This window comes from Amia ocellicauda, chromosome 12 (genome assembly GCF_036373705.1).
Source record: "Amia ocellicauda isolate fAmiCal2 chromosome 12, fAmiCal2.hap1, whole genome shotgun sequence".
Taxonomy (NCBI): Eukaryota; Metazoa; Chordata; class Actinopteri; order Amiiformes; family Amiidae; genus Amia; species Amia ocellicauda.
In genome coordinates this window covers 16,109,295-16,128,573 of record NC_089861.1, presented here as the reverse complement: position 1 = coordinate 16,128,573, position 19,279 = coordinate 16,109,295, and the positions used below count along the sequence as shown (strand labels likewise).

The 19,279-nt window shown below is 35.4% G+C and overlaps 1 protein-coding gene across 3 annotated transcripts in view; it reads left to right on the top strand.

The window, feature by feature from the left end:
• Positions 1–2,335: 2,335 nt before the first annotated feature.
• Positions 2,336–19,279, top strand: part of lrba (LPS-responsive vesicle trafficking, beach and anchor containing) — a 297,666-nt gene continuing 280,722 nt past the window's right edge. For 2 of the 3 annotated variants that reach the window (XM_066718460.1, XM_066718457.1), the window contains exon 1: positions 2,336–3,275. In XM_066718460.1, coding sequence (XP_066574557.1) covers positions 3,081–3,275 — 195 coding nt within the window. In that variant the 5' untranslated portion in view covers positions 2,336–3,080. The remainder of the gene's footprint in view (positions 3,276–19,279) is intronic. The other variant, XM_066718458.1, reaches the window with a different exon arrangement.

Here is a 19,279-nt window from a genome sequence, read left to right as displayed (position 1 = left end):
TCAACAAAATACTTATTTCTAGACCTTTGTATTACCAAAAGCTATCAAACATATAGGCCTACACCATATTACCAAACAACAACCAAACACCATTATCATACAAAATGGTTGTAGGTCTTCTGCATAGATGGAGCAACTTTACATAAGTTGCATATTACATGCAAATAATTGGTTTTCTCAGATAAAGACTTAGGTACTGATACAGTTCAGGAAGGAGAGATATACAGACGTGCTCAAATTTGTTGGTACCCCTCCACAAAAAAACTAAGAATGCACAATTTCCTCTGAAATAACTAAATAAAAGTAATTGGCATCTACCATTGTTCATTCCATATTTAATAGAATAAAGACTGTGCTTTTGTTTTTCTACATAATATTGTAAATAAATGAAAATGGCATGGACAAAAATGATGGGACCTTCAACCTAATATTTTCTTGCACAAACTTTAGAGGCACATCACTGCAATCAAACATTTTCTGCAGCTCTCAATGAGACCTGTGTTTAACAGGTAGTTTGGCCCACTCTTCCTGACCAAACTACTCCAGCTGTCTCAGGTTTAATGGGTGCCTTCTCCAGACTGCAAGTTTTAGCTCTTTCCATGGATGTTCGATAGGATTCAGAACAGTCCAATGTTTTGTTCTTGTCCATTCTTGGTGCGCTTTTAGCTGTGTGTTTTGGGTCATTATCCTGTTGGAGGACTCATGACCTGTGACTGAGACAGAGCTTTCTGACACTGGGCAGTACGTTTCTCTCCAGAATGCCTTGATAGTCTTGAGATTTAATTGTGCCCTGCACAGATTCAAGGCACCCTGTGACAGGCGCAGCAAAGCCGCCCCCCAAAACATAACCGAACCTCCTCCATGTTTCACTGTAGGTATGGTGTTCTTTTCTTTGAAAGCTTCATTTTTTTCTTCATCTTCGACCATAGAGCTGATGTGACTTTCCAAAAAGCTCCAGTTTTTATCTGTCCAAAGGACATTCTCCCAGAAGGATTGTGGCTTGTCAGTATGCATTTATCAAATTCCAGTCTGGCTTTTAGATTTTTCTTTCAAAAGTGGAGTATTCTTCCATGGAGGTCACTTTCGCTCAAAAAACGATGGATGGTGCAAATCATCTGACATACCTTCACCTTGGAGTTCAGCTTGTATCTCTTTGGCAGTTATTCTTGGTTATTTTTCTGCCATTCACACTCCTTCTGTTCAGTCTGGGGTCGATTTTGCTTGGAGATGGTCTTGTAGCCTTTAACTTTACCAAGCTTGTCTATTATTGTCTATCAGTCATCTCTCTCCTTTGCTTTCTCTGGTCCATGTTCAGTGTGGTACACACAATGATACCAAACAGCACAGTGACTACTTTCCTCCTTTTAAATAGGCTGAATGACTGATTACAAGATTGGAGACATGTGTGATACTAATTAAAGAAACTAATTTGTTTGGAATATCACTATAATCCAATTATTCATTATCTTTTCTAAGGGGTAACAACAAATAATTATATAGCTTTTAATTTCATCACTTTTTAGGAGGAATTAAGTATTATTTCAATGAGCTATAAAGGTACCAACAAATCTGAGCATGTCTGTATATATTGTCATTGCTATCAATGGAATTAGACAACCTCTCTTTAAAGATCTGAATCAGTACCAAAATCTTTATCTGAGAAAAACAAATATTTGTATGTAGTATGAAAGCTTAAAAATAATATGCAGATAAAAGTTCGATTTTATAAATAAAAAAATCTAAAATCAAAGATCAAGATACAGCCAGTGGTAATAATGTTTGTTGTGTAACACATTTAATTATTTTTCTTTACTTTTTTTTTTTTTGGGGGGGGGGGGGGTAATTAGTTGCTTTCTAATACTTAAAAATAGCTCACCTGGTATGTCATAAAATTAACTTTACTTCGGTTAATGTTATATAAAGGTTTCACAAGAGTTTCCACTCGATCCAAACTTGGCTCTGTTTATAAGAAACGTTATCCTCCATCAGCTGCTGTTTTCAACAACCAACTAAAGACTACACATGATGCAGAAAGGGATATTTCTATAACCTAACAGCTAACCTTTTTTCATAGCAGTGTGAAGCACAAGGCATTGACTACTGGAACGGAGCTTAGTTGGTGTCTTCCTCCCTTCCTCTAGATGTCTCTGCAGTGTAGGTGCCTGGGTGCTTTCAGGACATCTCCGCTTGAACGCTTCCCCATGTCGTTTTGCTTGGGATACTCTGAGCTCGGCAGATTGCCTTGAATGCATCCCTTACTTCTCCCTCAACTACTAACCAGCGACTCCTACCTGAGATACACCTGGGCACCTCAGTGGGGCCAGTCAGCGCTCAGTGCGCATGCGCCGTCTTCTCAAGGGACAACACTGTCATGGCGGAGACGAGCTACAGTGGGAAGTGAATCAGGAAGAGATGGCGCTCAAGACGGGTTAAAACGGATATTTAAACAAGTTCGCCGGCGTTCACGGAGCCGTCAGCGGTTGCTTGACCTCTGGGAAGCACTGTCGGATATACAACAGGACTTGCGCCTGTTTTCGGTTTCGTAGTTTTCCACCTAATCGACCGCTGGTTTTACCTGTATCGGCTACTGTAATAATATACTGCTGTTCCAGAAGAAGGGAAAGTCACCTACTTTTCTGTGTTATTTTGTTTCGAAGATACTGGGGATCGTCTAATTTCAAGGCTATCAACACATTTCACCAGGTCGATGCAATCCGAGTGGTCCTGGATGCTGTGTTGCTAACTTACACCGGAAGATATCTTTTAAGTTTTTTTGTTTTGGCTCTTAAGTTTCACCTGCTGTTGAGGAGTTGCGCCGGCCGACAGAAATGCCCCCCGAGTTCCCTCGCCGCTGACAGCCCGCAGCCGCGCTTTTGCCCCCAGGAGGAAATACGGATCATTTCTGATGTACCTACGCGCCTGCTGCTAATTGAATGGGGAGCGAAAAAAAGAAGAAACAATATCTGGGTCATTTATTGTATGATTAGCAACGAATACAGAAGCAACACTTTTATTTACAAATCCACGCCCTAAACTGAACAGGTATCTTACCTGTAGACGGCACTTTCCCTGAGTTTGCAATGGCCAGCGAGGAAAAACCGGTTCCTGGACAGCCTGCGGGAGACGGGGCAGCCAGGGACGAAGCAGCGGCCAGTTTAGCCCTGAACCCCGGCATCCCAATCCGGGGAATCAAAATGAAATTTGCAGTGCTGGCAGGCCTGGTGGAAGTTAGGGAAGTGTCTAACCGGGATATTGTGGAGACAGTCTTCAATCTGGTAAGCTGATTACTTTAAATAGGCCTTACTAGTACTACAGGTAGGCTAAGATTGCTTTTCTCATTGACTTGCACACGAACGCAGAAATATTTATTAAGTGTATTAATATGTACATTTAACATCAACGGCTTTAGCCAAAGTAATATTTGAATGAAACTACAATAATCACTTATTAAAGGTTCATTTAATCAAAAGTGTGTTTAAAAAGACGAGTATAGCCCATATAGCATTCACTCATTGTGCCTAATCAACAAATTATTAAGTCAAATAAATGAAAGATACTTTCACAAAAAAATAGTTTACATAAAGTATGTTATAACATTTTTACAGCATGTTACATTCTGGTAACTAAAAATAAACTTTAGATTTTTAAGGTTACTTTAAAAAAGCCACCTGGAGAAATGGGACAGGGCAAGGCTTGATATATTAGTGTCATCTGATTTTAGAGAAACATTTTATTTGTGTAATTACTTGGGCTAGAAAAATAGTAAGCTTAATATTTCTATTGTAATATTTGTATTAAACTATTCTATTCATGATGTGTATATATATTATATACAATTCAAAGATCCCTTAATTCACTAAAATATCTTTATATGTACATATGCAAGCATGTGTGTGTGTGTATAAGCAGAGGGCAGTGATCTATAGATGTAGTTATATCTTTGCAGAGTGTTAAATACATCCTTCATCATTTTTGTAATACACAAGTTTAGAGTATGTTGGAGAAGGAAAGCTTAACTTTAGTATCAGGATGTAGCATTTCCTGTTTCATGAACCTCTCAATTAGCAGAGCCAGTAAAATACTTTTAAAGTTCTCCATGTGATTTTCATTTTATTTCTCCCTGATCTTTTCTTTTCTTTTGAACTGGACTGATGTAGTTGTGTTCCTCTGCTCATCATGGCTGTGGTGTAGTACTTTATCATGCAAGCATGTTGTCAGGCTTTGCTCTCTATCAATGAAACGAACCTGGAAGTAAAATAGAAGCTCTTGAAGGCTGCTGTAAAGAGGAGAAACTCGTAAAACTGCTTTGTCACTGTAACGGCACAATGGTTTACACAACCTGGTGCTCAAATGATCCCAGGTGGCCATGCTTAGAACAACTGCAGATAAGATGGCATGCTGTTAAAATGTAACAATGTATTGATCACTTTAGAGAAGTGGGAAAAAGGCTTTCATTATATTATTAAAGTAATTTGTTCATTAGTTAGTTATCAGTGTCAGCTTCACTATAGTACTTTCCTTTTATAGGAAAAATACTGTTTACATTTTTTTTTTTTATTTTTTATTAACTGAACCATAAAATGTGATGGTTTGAACTTTTAACCCTCCAATGCTACATAATACACTTAAAAAGGCTTACATTTTGTATTTGCAAGCTATTACTCAGAGGTAACAGGTTAATAAACCAATGACAGACTGACATTTGGTCATAAGCCTTTATTTTGGTGTAAGTTGTGTGAGTAAGAGGACTCTGGAAGCCCTGACATGCAATAAAAGGCTCTGGATGTTACTTCTAGGACACATACCTAGAACTGAGTTCCTAAAATATTTTTTTGAAAAAGTATTAGATTTTTGCTAGGGGTGCACTGATATAGATTTTCCAGGACGATATCCGATATTTTCCCTGCCATATAAGCCGATACTGATACCGATATTGCAGGAATGTGGTACATGTGCAAGTACACGGAAAGCTCTACATTCAGGATACTCGCAAGCTCTTCCCACAACAGGCAATCGTGGACAAACAATATAATTGAAAAAAGATAGATCAACAACTTTTATTTGTTATTTAAAATTAAAACATCTTCGCTATATTCTGCTCAGAGTGAATTTGCTGTTATAATGCTGGTTGATGCTAACAGTGTTGGTATAGTAGGCTTACTCAATGACACGCATCGTTGTCATGGAATCTAATAAAGATTGATCAAAAGATGAAGGTCCTGCCATAATATAACCATTTACTCTTTTTAAATATAGGGGGTCCTCACAATCCGTTGATTTTGTTTTTACGCAAGAGTCTTCGTTAATGAAAATAGGATGTTTTTTTGTTAATCTTCGTTTTTCGACACCTGACCTCGCAGCGTCAGCATCGGCTTTTGACGTCGGTGCTGCAGAGACCGCTGATCTGCAGTGTTTAGCTTCGGTGTTGTACTGGTAGGATTTTTCTTCTCTTCAGTCATTTCCACATATGCATTATGCTCATTGGGGTGACGTACCTTCAGATGATGGATTACATTTGTTGTATTAATGTTCTTTGGGCTCTTTCCTCCACACGAGACAGTTGCTGTGGATGTGCTGCAAATGGCTGTTTTATCGTCGTCTTCAGACACTTTGAAAACTTCCACACTGCTGACATTTTAGAGAAGTTACTGGCTCTCAGGGCCAATGCATGTGGCATCATTTACTGAACAGTTTATGCGTCACAATATCGGTTTAAAATATCGGTCATAATAATGATAGTTAATTTCACAAGCCTTTATCAGACATGGTGGTTGATCCGTCGGTGCACTCCTAATTTTTGCAATATAGCCTAGACCTGTTTAAATAAAATTAAACAAACAATGGTTTAATGTTTGCAATAGAAGGTTAAGATTAGGGCTGTCTTAGAAGGTTTGAAGGTTTGTTCGGTAACCAGATTCGTCACTTGACAATCCCATCCATTTTTTTCTCTCTTTTTAACAGAAACTGAACAATGTTTCAATACTAAACCACACTTCAGATGTCCCTCTTAGCCTATCTAAATAAAAATATTTGATTTGTATAATGCCAGTTTCTTTTAAAAGTTGTTGAACCAGACCATTATGTAAAAAAACAAGGGTTAAATTAAAATGCTTACTGTACAAGTGTGAAAGTTGTTGTGGTATGGTAAGTATGAAACACAAAATATACACTTAAACTAATCAATTTAATCAATTGACCCTATGTACACATTGTTAACAAACTTAGTTATAGGCAATGCATATTTTACTCTCCATCAGGTGTCTGGATGCGATAAGATGCTAGGTGGAGTCAGTGCTCTCATCACAAGCAATTTAATACATCTCAAATACGGCATCCCTTTTCAGGAAACTGCTCCTGTATGTTACTTGCCAAATCCTCTATCATCTGGGCTTCTGTATACCTTGCTAGGTTGATATTCTGAAACTCTTTTCTGGAAATACAATCAACTTGCAGATGCACTCCTTTATAAAATCCTCTTTGGTGAAAGATTTTCCAAACTCTGCAATCAGTTGTGGTAAATATGTATTACCTCTAAAAAAAGAAAAAAGAAAAAAAAAGTAGGATTTTCAATCTAATCTATACACTAGTAGCTAATGTGACATAATCAGTAAGTTATGTAAATTAGCACCAGTAAAGCTCGAACCGTCCTTTGGTAATGTTTTCCAAAGGTAGCAATTGAGCATTCAGCACAGCCTCTGTTAAGATGTATAAATAAAACAAAGACTATAGCAGTTAATTTTATTATCCAAGCTTTCAAATTGAACCAGCTTCTATATTTATAATTTTCCCTTCAGTAATGTTTATCACTTATGCATCCCTATTTGTCCCATTATAATTCTATGAAATATACTATTATAAACATTCTTAATTCAGTTAAATTCCCTTTGGCTAATATTTGAAAGTAATATTTACTGGTCTACAATAGTTTCCTGTAGTACACTATAGGATTCATATGGATTGTCTGTGACCAAGCTCTGATCTTCCATTGCCAGCATGGTTTAATTGGCAGGAGTATCTGGATTCCACATTAGATCAGATTAACATTTTACCCATGTGGTGGGTCGTTCTTCCAGGTCATGGCTTAGCTCCATTGATGGTGTATTAAACCATAGGAGGGATCTGAACTGCACTGTCATACAACTTGGATTAGTGTTCAGATTATTGTATTCTACTGATGTTTTATGAATCCACTAATTACAACATTTATATATTTAAAGGATTTTATCTGGTTAATGACAAAACAAAATGCTTGCTCTGTGAAATCCCCCAGGTACTCTATCAACTTTTGTTTAAGTGAATAATAGTCACCACCTGCTGCTCTTCATGTGGAACAAACAATATAGATGTAAGCAGGTTATTTTTTCACCTCATTCTGTGGCCTTATAAACAGTTTCATCTGTATATGTCACAAGAGTGCTTCTCTGGTGCAGTCTGTCTCCGTAATGTTGTGTGATATGAAGGTGATTCAGTGAATTTTAATTTGTCATCATTTCACAGCAGTGTCCCAAGTTTTGGTATCTCCCCAAGTAACTGAAGTATGACCTTTTGTTTCAAATGTACTTTGTTCCCAAGTACCAGTATTTATATTTTCAAAGTCCAGAATTTGACTAAGAAGACCACAGTAAGAACCTAGGCAAAGTTGAGCTAACCTAAGTAATATTAAGGGATGTCTTTAAGTAGTCGTAGTCTTGGTCAATTGCATGTGATTACATATACTATACAAGTACAAAATTCTATCATTCAGAAATGCACTGTGAATTTATTTTTACTACCATACTTGTTTGTTCACCAGAATGATGGAGATAAAAAAAAAAAACTGAATTCTACCTAGAAATGTGCCTTCCAAATATTTTTTATATTACATCTAGTTATTTCAGAGATATATGTATTACGTATTTCAGTCTTAGCCTTTTATTGTGTAATGGGACATAGGGAAGAGTTCTGTTTTCTGCTTTGAAGTTCTTACTGTAAAATATTAAATTGAACTATCAAAAAAAAAAAAAAGAAATGCTAATTCAAATAAATATTAGGGGTGAGAGTAGTTGAACAGTCGACCATTCTTTAACGATGGCAACTATCCACAATTTAATCTGATGGTTACAAGAATTATAATCTTATTTTAAAGCCTATATTGTTGATTGGCTCTCTATGTAAGAGTAATTGACTAGAGTGGGATTTGTTATTTCATGACTGTGATTGGCTAATCTAGTACGTACCTCGGCTAACAATGGAAAAAATTGTTAATGAAAACAATGTTCAGGGTTGTGCTGATACACGATATTATAGTATAAGCACACTGGAAGGCGCTGCTAACTTTTTAAAAATAATATTTAAAATAATGATTTGTCACTCAAATACCAAGTATAACAAACATGTGCTTTCAGTTTTGTTGTGTGAGGAAAATTCAAAATAATAAAACTGATTTTGTAGGGCACTACGTAAACACGCATAAAACAAAAAATTTCAGAATTGTGCTAGTTCCCCTTTAAGATGTTTAAATAGTACCATTCTGCTCTTGGTACATCAGTGAATGTTTTTACCCTTTGTTTCTGTGCCAGTATTTGCTTCTCGGGGAAGGAAAAAAATCCCCTAATTTATATTTTTTCTTAATGTGCTTGGGGGTTAAACTGCTCTGGTTCACTTTGACAGTTGGAAGCAAAATTTGAGATATATTTTGCTGCTTGTGCTCATGGACAGTATTGCCCAGTATTTCAGAATATTTACAATCTCCACAGCCCAGATCTGGGAAAGCACAGTTGGCAGCAGATAAGCATAAGAATAAGAATTCGATTTTTTGAGAATTTGGAAGTTAAATTTCCCGATTACAGATATACCTGCCGATATATATATATATATATATATATATATATATATATATATTATTATTATTTTTTTTTAATTTTTGTTAGCGTGCAAAACAGACATTTTCTAGTATGGATCCCTTACATCTCTCCCTGTCACAGAGAAATTGTCAAATATGCACTGCAGTAAAAAAAAAAAAATGTATTTAATAATGCCCTTGAAAGTGTAACTTGTTTAATACATATGTTAAACGTATTGCAATTCGAATCACATTTGCCTTTAACTATTTTACTGTTTCTATTTCTTGTGTTAATATGATGCATCTTTCAGCTCAGGGTAGGCACTTTATTAATAGGTTTCACCACATTTACCATCTTCTTAGTAGACACCTTAAACAAAATCCCCAGTACTCACATAACTGCTTCTAAGTGTTTTTATTATGTTTGTTAAAGATGCTGTTTATGTCAAATGTATTTTAGAAGGTTAAACAATTTACTATGCTGATCACACATTTATGTTGTGTCCTGAGTGAATACAAGTGTGTATGTATATGTATATATAAAATGAGTTCCATTCAGATGTAGACATGCCAGCAATGTGGCTGTGTGGACAAGGCTTTATTAGGCTGCATACACCAAAAGAGGGGGATGCGATTAATAAAAATCTTCATTGATGATTTCAACATTTGTGATTTATTCCATTCATTTGATTAGTTGATTGATTTAATTTAGGGCTGTGCGATATGACGATATATATCGTATGACGATAGAAAAACGTCTATAGTTTCATATTATGCTCTATCGTTTATATCGTGGTGTTGCAAATCCCACTCTTTACGGTAATATTTTTCGTCATTAGGGCGCTTTGCATTCTTCCCGGTTCTTCCACGCATGTCAGATGCGGCAAGAGATGTGCATCAGAAACACAAACAGACCTGGAGGAGAGTGAACTGAGACAGAATAACCAAAATAGACAAAAGAAACTTTAATGCGCAAGCGCACACGTTCCGCCCTGCTCTCGTTGCCGGGCTAAACTCGATCTACAGGCACCCCCGACAATACGTGATCACTCCCCCCACCCCTGCTAGTTTAGACAGATATAATTTGTATAAAAATTAAAGAATAATTTGCGTTTTATTAAATTGCAAAGCAATGCAAACAAAGTTTCATTAGATGGTGAAGTGGTACAACAGCTTTTATTATTAATAATAATAATAATATGAACTATTTTGCATTAACACATGTTGTACCGAAAAGTAGAATCGAGACGCAGTGCATGTCTTGTGGGATTACTATTACTTGTGTTATTGTTGTTATGTGACAGTAAATCATGTGTGTGTATATATGCGTGTGTATATATGTATCCCATAACATAACACACGTAATAGTAATCACACACCACTTGCGCTGTAATATGTTGCATTCTGCATATATTTACTAAGACAGCCTGCATGTAGTATTTGTTATTTTTGTATATTTAATAATTAATGAAATACTTGTTTGAATGTCTTTGGTCTTATTTTGTAGCTTGATTGGATAAAAACAAGAAATATCGAGATGTATATCGTGTATCGACCAAACTTCTAAAATTATCGAGAATTACTTTTAAGTCATATCGCCCAGCCCTAATTTAATTGAATCATTGTAGCACTACTTTAAAATAATTGTTATATATTCTTGTTGAATCGTCTCCCATGCATCTTCCAAGACTTACCAAAGATCTACTTTGCTAAGATTATTTATGTATGCCACCTTTGTGTTTTTGAGGATTATCTTGATGTACAATTATTTGGACCAATAAGTCTTGCACCACTGGTGGGAGTGATTTAATTTGTCTGTACCTTGTTACAGTCACTATACTATACATTTTCAATAATTTTCCAACACCCCAGAAGAAGTACCTCCAAATTTCACTTGTATCTCATCCAAAGCTAAATTGTTGCCTCCTAGTAATCCTATACATACATTGCCATTGTTCACATCCCATCTTTGATTAGATCCAAATACTGTAATTGAGACATTGACTCGTATGTCTAAAGCACCATCCTATTTCTTTGTTGGTCACTGAGAATGGCCTTTTGGCTGAAACATGTTTGTTTGTCCCTTTGTTTTGTGCAGTCTCTAAATTTTTTTTGTATTTAAAATAATTGTACAATGAGTGCTGACATGTTGTCACTTTTTAAAACGTATTATTGTATACTTTAGTCTTCAGTTTGTTTTCATACTGCAACACCAATTTCAAAACAGGTCTTTGTACTGCTGATGGATGGAACACGACACCTGAGCCTTCTGCCAGTTTTGTTCTCAATGCAATACTCGTCATCTTTGTATTCTCTATGGAGAGTATCTTCTTGTGTTGCTTATTATTTTTTAGTCAGCTTGTAGTCCTGGGTTTGTCAATTACATATGTTTTTCTGTACATGTTGATTATGCTTTCAATGCTACTCCTTGAATATTGAGTGATTTTACTGGGCCATGTTAATATTTCTTGTTATAATAATTGACATCACTACTGGAGGCTCTGAGTAAATTGTTGTTGCTCACAACATCTTACAACATACAACAAGACCTCTGCACAACACTGGGGTAGTTTATCAGACTGTGATATCAAAATTATTCCCTGAAGAGTTTAAAGTTGTTTTTAAAAAAAAAAAAAAAAAAATCTGGAGAACTTTTTTTTTTTTTTATACCTACTGACTTAATCTAGGCACCAACAAAGCAATATTAGGTATTGCTTTCCTCGTAACTTCTGTCATGTTTGTAATGCAAAATTCATAGTTTTAAGATGGTGTTTCTTACTTCTTGTTTTTATTTTCTGTATGGCTTTGCTTTTTATCTAGCCCTACACTTTCTGTAACAAAAAGCACCTACTATGGGTGTATTTTACCCCCAAAAAGTTAAAATTAGAAAACAAGGGATTATAACGAGAGTTTGTAGCTACTGAAAGAATTAGTTGAAATGGTATAGGCCTACGTCCTATTAAAATATATTTTGTACATTAGCATAGAGAAAAGTATTTATTCCCTTTAATGTTATCAGGAAGTATGTATAATATTTGATATTTGTTTTATTCGGGATTACTTCTGGAAATAGACTGAAAGCTGAATTTATTTATTTTTGTTTTTTTGATAGAGCATGGGAATTCTTTGATCTTGAATTGTCACTATCTTTGTCCTTATACTTCCTTTCTACTATTTTTCATGGTGAAGAACTTCCTTGAGGCAGCTTGTCAGAAGAGAAATGAGGTGTCTTAAACTAGAGCAAATCTAACGGCTTTAAATAGAACATTTAGATCATTCCCTACTTCAATGCAACTGCTTCTACTTTCTTAATCCTAAAACTCGCCTTCTTTAAACGTTTTTATGTTAAAGATTTAAGAAAAACTATTTTCTTCTATTCCTTTATTGCCTACTTCTTTAGTTCTTTGTTTTTCATTTTGTGCTAAATAATTCAATTCACAGCATTTTAATAGACTTTCTAGCACTTCTACTGTCATGAATTGCTGCTTATGAATTAATTACCTCCCCATTGTGAATATAACTTTCATTTTTTATGTAAAAGTATAATTCCTCTCCAATTGTTTTTTGTGACAACCCAAAAGGTACAGTTCCTTATCATGCTCAGGGTACATTGGAATGCAATTATTTATATTCTAAATTGTATAATAGTGTCGCTGTACTTGGACTGCCACTGGTAGTCAAATAGGTGCACTTATAGTATTATTTCTGCATGCTGACAAATGTGCTGGCAGTCCTTTTATGATTTCAAGAATGGCCTCACTTGAATAGTTTGTACTTTCCTAAGAGGGATGAGCAATCTTCAGCAGGGCAGTTTGTTATTTTATGTTTACATTTTGCTGGTTTTACATAATGAGAAGAAATGGTTACAGCCAGTAAAATGAAGTCATATAAAACCATATTTTTATGTTAGTTAGTGAAATTATTTAAAATTAGTACATTTGCCTGAGAAAAGTGCAACGTTGATAGGTTCTAAAGTGGTTCAAAAAGGCATCTGCAAGATCTTTCTAATATTTTAGTTTTCTCTATTTTTAAGGGTGGACAAATCATTACTATGTGTGGTAGTCCAATGGGCTATCAAAAGGTAAACTATGGTAGCCCACCACAGATCTTGGTATCATGCACTTTGCAGTTGATAAACATGTCCATTTAATGCTCCATTAAACAAAATCTAGACAGATAGAACTTTAAGGTGGTAAATGATTCAGAAATACACAAACACTCCAGGTAAATAAAATAGTTTAGGTAATTTTTTTGTGTGTTTTAAACATTCCACATTTAAAGTGTCATTTACACTTGGGCTTTGGGACTTTACAGTTTGGTAGTCTGGTCCCATTTTTTGGTAGTCCCAGGTGTCTGGATTTTAGTGAGTTACTTGTTTATATAAGCTCACAATAGAAGATGGACTTTTCAAGATTGATGCATTGGACCCAGTATATCTACATATGCAGATGTTTAAGAGTTTTTAAAAATTAGAAACCATTGTTTGGTTTTTCCCTGTTTTAGATTTTTTTTTTATTTTCTAGTACAATTTGTACATTAATTTGAAATGAATTATGTAATTCTGAAGTACTATAAATCTGAAGGATTCATGGAAAAAAAAGGCTTTCTAGAACTTATTGTCCCTACAGTACATGTATTTTGTACCCACTTTTATGCATTGGTCATATAAAGGAATCTTTTTTTAGCATTATTTAAAACTAGTACTCTTCACTTCATTCACAATCCATTGAGAATTTTAAATTATTTTGTAGCATTTTGAAGAGAACTAACACATTTTGATTCAAACTATTGCATAGTTAAACTTTTAAATGCTAGAAGCAACACCACAGTACTTCCTGCTATTGTGGTTCTTGGCTACAATTGTTTTCTGTGGTTCTGAGCAAATGCATTCAACTTTGTTCAGATAAATCACATTTATTGTATTCATATTTTTGTGGAGCAAGCAAAATATTTTTTTTTAAATATAGATGTAAAGTACATATATGGTCTGATTTTTACTTATTAACACTTTTTTTTTTTAATCCACCTTGCACCCATACAATCTTAAATTAAAATCTTTAGTTACTGCTAAATGCACCTTCCATCAGTGACTTGTCAATATAACCTCTACTCTTCTGCATGTTTTTATACTTTTCAAATGTGCAGTATGTTATAAATTACCCATTGTAGTTCACTATTAATCGTCTCAATGGTGTTATCTTTGCTTCTCAGGTCTAGTGTGAAGAGAAAACAACAGTCCAGTTAACAATGTGATATTTTCTCAAAGTGAAATAGCTGGTGTAGCTGGCATACTCACATTTGAATGCAGTTGCTTCTCAATTATTTGCTTGCATTGTTCTGACCAACTGGCTTTGATATCACTTGAATGGGGCTGATGTAGTGTGAGTGTTTTTTTACTTCCCTTATTTGCAACTAATTTGGCTTATTTTGCCAGTTCACTTGTTTATAGATTGTGAAGAAATTTACTTGCATGTTTTTGGATTTCAGAGGGTGGTTATTCCTTGTAACAGACATGGCTTTGTATCTGCTTAGGCCTAGATTGTGGAGTGCTGGCTAGAATAATGTTGGCTTCAGCAACTGAAACCTCTGTGATTTTTTTTTTTTTGTCTTGTGATATTAACTGTTTTTGAAAATAATTAGACCACTCAGAACTATTGGAACATTTGCCACAAAAAATAAATAAAAGTTAGGCTAGACATTGTATGAGTTTTATACATTTTATAGTTTTCCCACTACAGTAAATGTAAGTGTTAAATAATCTTTTGTATATTCACTTATTTTCTTTCTAATTGGTTTAAAACTTCTCGTTGGCAGTCTTATGTAGTGCCACATTGATATTATCGCTTGAATTGTTTATACAGTTTGTGAATTTTGTTGATGTTGTTTACAGTATGGTTAAATATCTTATGAAATGTGTTGATAATCTGATTTGAGATGGTGGAAAGGCAAAAATAAGTGTAAAGTGTGTACAGAAAGGTCCTAGATTTCTTTAAATGGAAGTTGACCATTAGCTTCAAAATGTTTTCATGCTGCATGCAAATTAATTAGGCTTTTAGGGATCCATTAGAGCTCTTATTTCTGACACTTTATGACCTTTGTATTTATTCTCTGCATTTACTCTGAGCTTCAGGTAATTATTCCCATGAGTAAAGTCTGTCCAGTCTGTGTGATAGCTACTCTCCAATATTAAATGTATGGCAATTAATATATCAAATGTATTTTAATGTGTTGAACTAGTTTTATGCCATTAAGACATCAAAATGAGCATTTCTTAGTGTGTCAGAAAACTTAGCTCTTAATATATTTGCCTCTGACATTAAATTTAACACGGATACTTTATGCTTCTCCTCTTTATAAACTGACAACATGTATTTACCATTTTAATTAGCCTACGTATCTGCCCAAGACATTTTATTGAACACCTGAATAGATTTCACTTGAAATAGGATATTTAAATGTTCTAGGCCTTATTTGAATACATTATTTCAAAATCAAGAGCTTGTTCTCCTGGAACATGAAACAGGTTCATGCAGATGATTGTTAGCCTGAAAACAAAATCTGTGGTTGATAAGTTGTTTTAAGTAGTTTTTCATATCTAGTGCAAACAGCAAATGAAAAACACACAAACAAATCGCACAACTTTGTTTAGGTGAAAAGTAGATATTAAGTGCTTTATTGTTGAAAAACTAATTTGTAGTGTTCTGTTGTTCAATTACATTTTAAAACGTATGTTATTTTGTATTAAGTACAATATTACCCATCTGGCCTGTATAAGGTTACCTTTGTTTTGTTTTAATATCCTTTAATTTTACATACTTTTAGATATTCAATATTACTTGAACTTACCAATAAGGTATTGATCAGGCAAATCATATAGCTTACTTACAATTTCCTTCTAGGATAGATAAAATCTTAATTTTAAATTCACCTTTATATTTTCTATAACTTTTGTTTACATTAATTTATTCAGCCATTCTGTTGGCTGAATGAGCTAAATGTATTTTAATTTGCAGACATTCTCCTGGAACATATACCACTAGTGTTACACACTAGTAAACATTTGAACATGTAATCCTCTATTATATTCTTGTGTTTTTTAATTATTAAATGCCTTATCAAAAGATGTCTGTATGAAAAAAAAGATGATCAACCAGCTACATTCTGTGCGTGTGTGTGTTTTTATGACTACAAAGCATGTAACAAAATGGCATCTAAAAAAAAACTTTGTGATCAAATGATTAATTATTAAATGTTATGGATTCACTATTGAAACTGTCATTTATTTCTTCATTTTGTATGCCTGCTAACAATGTATTTTAACATCTGTATTATAGATTTTGTTTTTTGGAACTGTTGCCAAGTGAACACCCTCAGTGTAAGAACAACCAATTTGTGTGCATTGAAAAGCATTGTAGGTGAACAGTATGGGTCTTATTGAAATTTGTCATCTTGTATATATGAACGCTAATTTCAATTTCGACTAATTTCAACTCCACCTCTAACCACAGTTCTGATTTTGATCAAGAACAATCATTTTACTGCAGCCATCGTTTAACCTGTTCAGAGCCATACTGGAGATGCATCATAACCGGAGAACAGATAACTATATGCAAGTTTTATTTACCATGTGTTCAGCTAACCGCAGATTATCATGTAACAGACAGGAAATGTGGTCTCCTTGACTGAGTTTCCTGATCACAGTGCTACTTTTAAAGACGAGACCTAAACATTTGCTTCCAGATTTTGTAGCTTACTATTCCATTGAAGCCTTCCAAAAGGGATGTTTACATCTACCTTCCTGTATACCTCTCATCTGATCATGTAAAAATCATGAATGTTTTAATGACTGGGGTCACTTTATCGTGGAATTGCCCTGTAACAACACTACACAGAGCAACATTATGTTTTACGAATAATTTTGTTTTTCAAAAAACACAATCTTTATTTACAAAATCTCAAAATCTTGCAAGAGTAATCCATAGTTTTTCAGTTATCCAGGAATTAAGTTATATTCTGGAACATTTATAAAGGCTTCCAAAGGTCACCTGTTGCCACAGGGTATAATTGGAGGTTGCACACATTAGCAAATACAGTGAGGGAAAAAAGTATTTGATCCCCTGCTGATTTTGTACGTTTGCCCACTGACAAAGAAATGATCAGTCTATAATTTTAATGGTAGGTGTATTTTAACAGTGAGAGACAGAATAACAACAAAAAAATCCAGAAAAATGCATTTCAAAAAAGTTATAAATTGATTTGCATGTTAATGAGGGAAATATGTATTTGATCCCCATCAATCGGCAAGATTTCTGGCTCCCAGGTGTCTTTTATACAGGTAACGAGCTGAGATTAGGGACACTCTCTTAAAGGGAGTGCTCCTAATCTCAGCTCGTTACCTGTATAAAAGACACCTGTCCACAGAAGCAATCAATCAATCAGATTCCAAACTCTCCACCATGGCCAAGACCAAAGAGCTGTCCAAGGATGTCAGGGACAAGATTGTAGACCTACACAAGGCTGGAATGGGCTACAAGACCATCGCCAAGCAGCTTGGTGAGAAGGTGACAACAGTTGGTGCGATTATTCGCAAATGGAAGAAACACAAAATAACTGCCAGTCTCCCTCGGTCTGGAGCTCCATGCAAGATCTTACCTCATGGAGTTTCAATGATCATGAGAACGGTGAGGAATCAGCCCAGAACTACACGGGAGGATCTTGTTAATGATCTCAAGGCAGCTGGGACCATAGTCACCAAGAAAACAATTCGTAACACTATGCTGTAAAGGACTGAAATCCTGCAGCGCCCGCAAGGTCCCCCTGCTCAAGAGAGCACAAGTACAGGCCCGTCTGAAGTTTGACAATGAACATCTGAATGATTCAGAGGAGAACTGGGTGAAAGTGTTGTGGTCAGATGAGACCAAAATTGAGCTCTTTGGCATCAACTCAACTCGCCGTGTTTGGAGGAGGAGGAATGACCCCAAGAAAACCATCCCCACCGTCAAACATGGAGGTGGAAAGATTATGCTTTGGGGGTGTTTTTCTGCTAAGGGGACAGGACAACTGCACCGCATCAAAGGGACGATGGACGGGGCCATGTACCGTCAAATCTTGGGTGAGAACCTCCTTCCCTCAGCCAGGGCATTGAAAATGGGTCGTGGATGTATTCCAGCATGACAATGACCCAAAACACACAGCCAAGGCAAAAATGGAGTGGCTCAAGAAGAAGCACATTAAGGTCCTGGAGTGGCCTAGCCAGTCTCCAGACCTTAATCCCATAGAAAATCTGTGGAGGGAGCTGAAGGTTCGAGTTGCCAAACATCAGCCTCGAAACCTTAATGACTTGGAGAGGATCTGCAAAGAGGAGTGGGACAAAATCCCTCCTGAGATGTGTGCAAACCTGGTGGCCAACTACAAGAAACATCTGACCTCTGTGATTGCCAACAAGGGTTTTGCCACCAAGTACTAAGTCGAAGGGGTCAAATACTTATTTACATGCATATCAATTTATAACTTTTTTGAAATGTGTTTTTGTGGATTTTTTTGTTGTTATTCTGTCTCTCACTGTTAAAACACACCTACCATTAAAATTATAGACTGATCATTTCTTTGTCAGTGGGCAAACATACAAAATCAGCAGTGGATCAAATACTTTTTTCCCTCACTGTACATGACTATGATTCATCAACATGGTCAAAGTCTGAGAGATGTCCAAAAGTTGCAGCCAAAGGGTTATTAACCTCCACATTGAACTCCTGGCAGAATTTCAAGGAAAGCCTCTTCTGACCACACAACACAAAAATAAGTGGTATGAATTTCCCTTCTCATTTACTGCTTCTCAATGACAGACATGCTCATCAGTGTTATGCTTTGGCACAGAAAATGTGAAACTCTTGTTGAAAAGAACATTCCCTTGTGAAAAATGGAAGCAGATGTATTTTGCTTTGGGGTTGTTGGATATTCTGGTCCTGGTGGTTTTGTTAGAATGGAGGGAACAATGGATTCAGGCATGAACCAGGACATTTTTTGGCCTAAAAGCTGGATCTCTCTACTACGAAGCTCAAGCTAGGTTGACAATGCACATGTTAAAAAATGGTTAAGTGAACACACAATCAACGTTCTTGTACAGCCATTGCAATCTTCACACCTAAATCCGATCTTATATTTGTGGTAATAAATTGCTCATGAGAAGTAGTTAACATTATAAAAGACAATGGGAGAATCATGCAGTATGTGATTTTATTTACAGTATTCCGAATATTGGCACTATTTGAATATGTCCTATTTAACATTTCATGACATTTTTAACCATAAAAGATTCTATTAATGAATGAATGAATGATTGTAAGTGATGTAAAAACCATCAAAGGTCTTATACATATTTTCATTGTATTTTTAGTACTGGGGTAAAATTGGCACCATCCAGATTTAAAGGATTTAAGGAAAATATTGTTAATGCGT